The sequence below is a fragment of the Anguilla rostrata genome, chromosome 4, assembly GCF_018555375.3.
Source record: "Anguilla rostrata isolate EN2019 chromosome 4, ASM1855537v3, whole genome shotgun sequence".
Classification (NCBI taxonomy): domain Eukaryota; kingdom Metazoa; phylum Chordata; class Actinopteri; order Anguilliformes; family Anguillidae; genus Anguilla; species Anguilla rostrata.
This window is the reverse complement of record NC_057936.1, coordinates 51215377-51222921: the sequence shown is the minus strand read 5'-3', so window position 1 is coordinate 51222921 and position 7545 is coordinate 51215377. Positions and strand designations below refer to the sequence as shown.

At 39.8% G+C, this 7545-nt stretch overlaps 1 protein-coding gene across 1 annotated transcript in view; it reads right to left on the bottom strand.

Moving 5' to 3' along the window:
* Window positions 1–399: 399 nt before the first annotated feature.
* kcnb2b (potassium voltage-gated channel subfamily B member 2b) overlaps window positions 400–7545 on the bottom strand; it is an 81152-nt gene continuing 74006 nt past the window's right edge. The window contains exon 3 of the mRNA XM_064333084.1: window positions 400–7257. Coding sequence (XP_064189154.1) covers window positions 5299–7257 — 1959 coding nt within the window. The 3' untranslated portion in view covers window positions 400–5298. The remainder of the gene's footprint in view (window positions 7258–7545) is intronic.

The window sequence follows — 7545 nt, the reverse complement described above, 5'->3', positions numbered from 1 at the left end:
CCACATTTTATTCAGCCAAAAATGTATTATTCAATGAGATGACAAGTGGGAATATTTCCCCACATTTAGTTTGTAAATTCCGAAAGAACACAGAATATGATGAGTACTGTCTGTTCATGTGGGCTGTGGGCTACAGTATTTTCGAATTTTCATGACCAATTATAGCCTTTGATAATTATAACAACATTGTTATGATAAATACACCAATTCTTTAATATTGTTCCAATACCAACTTTTACTAAAAATAAACACACTAGCTTCAAACTAAGTATCAAAGGAAAACATTTTCATGCTATTCTGGTAAAATTGCCCCTGTTCACACTATTTAAATAAAATAAACTTTAGTATAATAAAAATGAAGGAGGTATAATTGTACACAGCTTGTGTGCACTGTCAGGATTAAGCAGTCAGGAATGTATGCATTTATTATACTGAATGAATATTTTGCTGTTGGTCATGCCTTAGAATACAACAGATTAACAAAGGTGTTTACACAGCAAATGAAACATGGATGCTCATCAAGAAAATATTTCTCTAAATATCCAGAGTATTGTGCTGGATTCACCAACATATGCTGTGAAGGTTTAATTTATAAAACAGTGGCGATTTTAAAGTAAACATCTATAAAAGATTGATGAAAATCTGCCTTGTTCAACATAATCAGCATTCCCATCTGGACAAAAGAAAACTAACCTGATTCATGGGAAAATTCATATATAATGTAAATTGTGAGAAAACTGACCATCAATTCATATACAGTGCAGTCCAACTTTGCCACAGGGAAATATTTCAAAGTTTTATTTCCATATCTGAATACTTTTTGCATGTCAACAACGGCATAAGGTCTACTGACAAGGAACTACCTGCTTTCTCTAAAATTCAAACAGTGGTGTTGACAGTGTCAGCTGAAATGTGAGCTCTAAAATTAGAATTTTAAACAAACACATAGAGCGCATGGAAACGCATGCATTACTCCACTCTCAAGGCATGCCAAAGTGTCCCCTTTCAACAGGTCCTGAAAAGGGACAAAGTAGGAATGGGAATGGGAGAGCTGTGGAGAAGACACAACACACGGTTCAGATATATACACATTTATTTGCTATCCTGCATATATGCTAATAGACTTAATGGAGAACAATGCCGCTTATCTTTACAGAAATGTTGACATACATGTACCATAACAAAGTCTTCTGTGGTCACATAATCGCACAGACTACTACATGCATAAAAAGATGCTGATTTGTACATAAACAGTCTGCAGCTCAGAAGTTTTTATGGATACCCAGTTATATGATAAAAATCATTCAGACTGAAAAACAAAAGCAAAATGAGACAAAAAAAGGCAGGACGGGGAACACATAGCATATTGTCCGCAAGTATTCACTGGAGGGCTGAGTGTACGCTGACTGACTCTTGGATGACACAAACATGGTGAAGTGAGAATGTTTTAAAAAAAATCAAACAAGCATAACTTAATAATGATTTAGGGCGTAACAAATGCCTTCCAATAACCCTGTGAGATAAGAGCTTGCTGCACAGTCCCGTTGCAGTGAACTCACAGAGATCATTTCAACAACCATTTAACAAAAAAAAACAACCATAAGAAACAATACCATTCATAAGTGCACTCTGTATCCCAGTGATGTAGAGGTAAGCAGAAACTGAATAAAACAGCAGATATTAAACATTTAGAGCACATAAGAGACAATTCCATGTAAAAGAACAGATTTAAAAAACCCTCCACCACTGTCATTTGAAAATCTCATTCTCTGATGCTAACAAATGTCAAAAAGCCAACCCTTTGAACCTAAACTAGTGATAACCTTTTCATCTTCTTGTGTAATGCTCAGCAGAGTGAAACATTGACTTTTCAGGGAATTTTCATTGTCTGACAGGAAAATTGGTGCTCAAAACAAAAGAAAAAAAATGCAATGAGTTGGACGTATATGGTTCGGATGTTGACTGGGGTTGAACTTTTAATGAAAAAACAATACACCTGGCAGGGCTTTTTATCATTCATGGGGGGTGGTAAGCTTATCAGCATATCATGTGATTTATTACCAGTTAAGGTTTTTGTGCCTTCAGACCACAAATTGACAGCCATAGTCGTATGTGGCGTAGAGAGAGAGAAAGGATGTGAAAGCCATCAAGTCCATTTACAGAGCAGCCCTCCACAAATCAAAATCACACATTCCACACTGCCTCACGCTCCCTAATGGCCCGGCTCACGTGGACATGCCCAGTCAAAGTGGAAAAAAGACAGCTGGCTCACCGCTCTGCCTGTAAGTCAGATTCACCCTTCGGCCATGACTGAACTTTCTCAGTTCCCACTCAAACCCAAAGGGCCCACATGCCTGTCTCCCTCGCAGAAAAAAAATAACTTATTTGCCTGTCAGGGTAAAGGAGGGGTGCAATATCCAGGAGTTACACTGTACCTCCACCACCCAGATATCGCCATGGTGCTAGTGTATCGCTGACAGAGAAAAAAAACATGAGCTTGTCGACATTGCCTGTAAACCAAAAAGGAAATTATATCATTTGAACTTCTGTGAGTTATACAAAACCTGAGAACTCAACAATATTACTTGTATCTATTACCTAAAGTCCTGATTTCGTCCTATAAAAAATTAAAATTTTCTGTACAGTGCTATATGAACAAAGCCAAATGACTCCGCCTCCTCATAAATACCTATTTATGAAAAGGCACGCATAATTTCAGCCACCATATGGCAGGAAATTGTGGTCGTGCTTGATTTTGGTTTAGAAAAAATAGAATCATTCTTAGTATTAGTTAATTCACAAAAAGTAAAATACTTAATATTTATGTGTGGCATTATATTAAGTGATGAAGTATTTGATTTTTGAGGATTATAAAAGCTCCTCACAGTCTTATTAGATTCCTAAACAAAAACCAGACTTGAGGTCTTCTGATATCTGATATCTGATATCTGAGCGACGTAATGGTTGCCACACAGTATTTAACAGTAAAATGATTTAATAAATATATTCATTGTGGGTAGGAGGGGGTAACACTGTTAGTTCATATAATATTAAAGATAAATATTCAGAAAAATACATGTGTTGTTCATACCTATACACTTACAAATCCATTGGACTGTAATTAAAGTGCCACGGTTTTTGGCCTGCATAGATTGCAGCATACTGTATTGCACTTTCCACTTCAGTACAACTGGGAGAAAGAATAGAAAAAGAATCCTCTTCATATCAGTCTTAGTCAGGATTTTGCGGCTTTCTTGAACACAACACAGTGTTTTAACACTCTGCCAAGTGTCGTGCCAAAGCAAGATGTATTTTCCAGCAGTTTTGGAAGAAAAGGCAACATAAAACAAGATATTTTCAAAAGAGCTACAAAGTAAAACTTTGGGTTTAAGTTCAAAAATTGGTTTAGTCCACAGAATAACCCTATAATTTACATTCCAAGACAAAAAATCAATACAAAAAACAAACAAACAAACAAACAAAAACAAAGAAAACCCAGCAGGATAGGACAAAATTGAATTGCAGCTACATCACAAACAGCTAATTTGATGTTTATATCTAAGAGCAGCAGGTATGTTGCCATTGCGATCTGAGAATAAAATAAAAGCTAGACACTCATGCCATTTATACAATGATATCAATGTGCTTAAACAGTTATGCTTTTCAGATGAATGCATGTAGATAAGAGCATGATGATGTGCTTCTTTTGGTCCTCTGCCATTACAAAGTATGTAATCATTCTATGTGATACAGTATAACATTGAGTAGTCAACAGGATGAATCATGTGTAAGATTTAATGACCAGACTCATTTGACTAACCAGTAGATTCATCTGTACTGGAATTTCACAGCTCTACTTGCAAGCTTCTATATTTCTAGTTTACATATTCGTGTCTGTGATTAATATAACTGTAAGAAATAATACACATCTGATATCTGTGCGTTTATAGAAATTAATACATTTCTCATGACATTTTTTTTAGAAAATGGAAGCATGTTTTCAAAGGCTTCTGACCTTGACCACAACAGCATTCCACACCTTTTGCACCTGTAGGGTTAACATGTTTTATCCATATTAATATTATTGCATGCTATTTTACAGGTGGTATACCATGATACATTCTGCCCTATTCAACCTTGTTTGTAATTTTCCATCCAGTAAGGTCTGGCTGAGCAGAATGAAATTCCAATATATCTCAGGCCTCGGCTTATCCTCAAAGCGAAAAGGGAGTATGTAGCTGGACATTGGGAAACTAAGTTTTACTTTTCTACCTAATGAGGTGGGTGTCCTTGGTACTGAAACACACACACTTGCACAGCCTCTCTGGGAAGATATAAAGGATGGCTGTAAATAATGCTTCTTTAGTTCAGCGTTGACTCAGACAGCAGGCATACTCTTTCTGCAGTAGTAAAGACCCTTATAATTGGATCTAGCGTGTGGTTTCCTGAACGGATTGCCTCTATTACAAAACACGGGTGGATTTTTCATTGTACCCCCAACACAACTATATTTAAATCGTTTTATGTAATAAAACTGTATATATGTGATATGTGATCTTAATTTATGCTGTTTGGTAACGGTATACTAGAATTTGGGTAGTGGAGTAAGAGTGTCAATATTCTTCATGAAAACATACATTTCTGGTCATTAAGTCTGTTTTATGACGAACCACTTCGAAAGCCTAACCAGTTATAATGCAAACCAAAGATAATATGTTACAGTTCATACATAAATATTAAAATCAACAAAATCATTATATCATATTCAAGGGACAAATTGCATTTCCACAGAGAGTAATGATATGTTTTCATAGGTTGCTACCTTGCAACACTGCAGTTTCTTGCAAAAACCTCTCCCCTAATTCAGTCTTATTCCTTTTGTCATTCTGTGTTGTCATTACCTTTGCTGTAATCATATTTACAGTGAAACGCTTTCAGCCGACTAAGCACCTTAGAATTACATTTTTAAATGCATGCTTTTTAAAAGAGTTGTCCCTCGTTGTGCATTTCTTACAGTAGCTAAAAAAGGTAGAACTGTACAGTTTTGTTAAAAATGTCTTCATTGTGTGATATATATTTATATATGTATATATGTGCTCTTAGCTGAGCTGTCTCTGAACCTGTTTTCATGTCACCCATCTGCATAGTCAGCAGTCTTGCTTTTTTCTCAATAAACAGTGATGAAATCAAAAGGGACTTATCATGCCATGCAAAAATATCTCTCTACATCAGTGCACCATTTTTCCAAGATGCCAAGGCTTTCAGCAGGTCCACAATTTACACCATCGTACTCCAGAGTCACATGCTGGTTTCACATGTGGGGGACAAGCTGCCATCCCCTGGTCTTATATGGATCTCTGGTGTAAACATGTGGTTTTCCACTTTGTGTCCACTTTGGTTACTGTCGGACTTCCCTTCCCCCTGGGTGCAGTTCTGTGAGGAGGGCTTTGGGGAAGACGGGCCAACAGCAGCCCCGGCCTCTTCCATGTGGTTCTTCTCCTTGTGATTTTCATTGGACGTGTTCTGCTCCTCTTGCTCCTCCTCTTCCTCTGCTTGGGCCAGACCCTCTGGAATCCGGGATCTTTCTTCACTTTCTGAAGTGTCGCCATCGGGAGAATGAGGTGGCATTTCCTGAAGATCCTGCTCCTCTTGGGGGCAATCTACTGCTAACAGAATGGTGCCAATGTGCTCAGGGGATGAGGGTGTGGCGTCCGTTGTCAGTGGGCTGGAGGTGCTGGGTGGCGTGGGGGGAGCCTCTTTGAGAGGATCACTGAAGTTGACTTTAAGACTCTTCATCCTCTCAGGGTTGTTGGCTTGCAGAGAGCTCCTGATACTTTCCACAGCCAAGTCAAAATTTTGGGCACCCTCCATTGGTGAGCATGCACCACTTTCCGGACTGTAGGGGACAAACTGGAACAGGCCACCTTGGCCATCCTCATCCGAAGGGCCGGGCTGGCAGAGATCCAGAGAGCAAGGAACCTGCAGATGTCTTACTTTTGCCTCTGCCACTGGTGTCCGCCCGGCCTCGTTGAATTCATTTGCGCAGCTCGAAGAGCTGTCGGTGCTCGATGTGCTTTTAATGTCTGTGACGGCTCTCTCCTTCAGCAGAGGTTCTGAAGAGAGTGGGACCTGCTTCATTTCCAGTTCCACTTCCTGCACTGGTTCGGGCTGCATCCCCACCGATGTGGTGACATTTGTGAAGGACTGAGACTTAGTCATCTGGTTGTACATTTCCTCCAGCTTCCGGGCGTTCAGGTGCTGCGGGCTGGCGCTGCGATTGCCGATGTGTTCTTGAGATCCCAGCTGAACAACTTCTTCATATTTTTTATCAAAGGACCTCAAGCTGGCATCAGACAGAGTGCGTGTAGGCACACCCCACCGGGAGGGCGAAAGGTGGTTATCTAGGGAACGCTTATCTTCACCTTTGTCCACTACGACGTCCATTAGTTCCATGCTCCGAGCAAAGGCGTCTTTCAGATTCATGGACACGATACTCCCGTTCCTCTTTGCACGCTCCAAGGCCTCTCGCCTCTTGATAGCTTTCTCTTGCCGCTTCTGCTCCTTGTAGAACTCGGAGAAGTTGTTCACAATGATGGGGATAGGCAAGGCTATGACCAACACTCCTGCGATGCAGCAAAGTCCCCCAACTATCTTGCCCAGCAGCGTTTGCGGATAAATATCACCATAACCTACTGTTGTCATAGTAATGGTGGCCCACCAGAAAGAAGCGGGAATGCTAGTAAATTTTGTGGCATCTTCATCTTTTTCTGCAAAAAATACCAAGCTTGAAAATATCATGATCCCCATGGCTAGGAACAATATCAGCAGACCTAGTTCATTGTAGCTCCGTCTAAGTGTAAACCCTAGGGACTGCAGTCCAGTGGAATGTCTGGCCAGTTTGAGAATCCTCAATATTCTCATGATTCGGAATATTTGTACCACTCGCCTCACGTTCTGAAACTGCAGAACACTTTTGTTTGACTCAGTCAGAAATATGGTGACATAGTACGGCAATATAGCCAGCAAGTCAATGACATTCAGAGGACCTTTGAAGAACTTCCATTTGTTGGGCGAGGACAGGAAGCGCAGGAGGTACTCCATTGTGAACCAGGCGATGCACACGGCTTCAACGTGCGCTAGCTGGGGATTGTCATTGGCCTGGCCAAACTCATCTATCACTTGTAGTTCAGGCAAAGTATTCAGTGACAATGCAATCGTAGAGAGGACAATGAACAGGATGGATATGATGGCCAACACCTGCAAGAGAAAATGAAAATCATGTCAGCTTCATGTTTTCTTTTTTGTTTCACTCATTGTGTGCTAACAAAATACTGAGATATTCAGGCTGACTACAGTGTACTTTGCAGTTCTAAATTTTTTCCAATGCCAAACTCATGCTATTGTGCTAACATCAAAGATATGGCACTTTCCTGAATTCTTCATTACTGTTAAAAACAGGTTTCTTGTTTATCTGAGTCCTAGTGCACTACTTTACATGCAAATTACAAATCTAAACACAAATGAGTATGCTTGGCTATTGAGTTT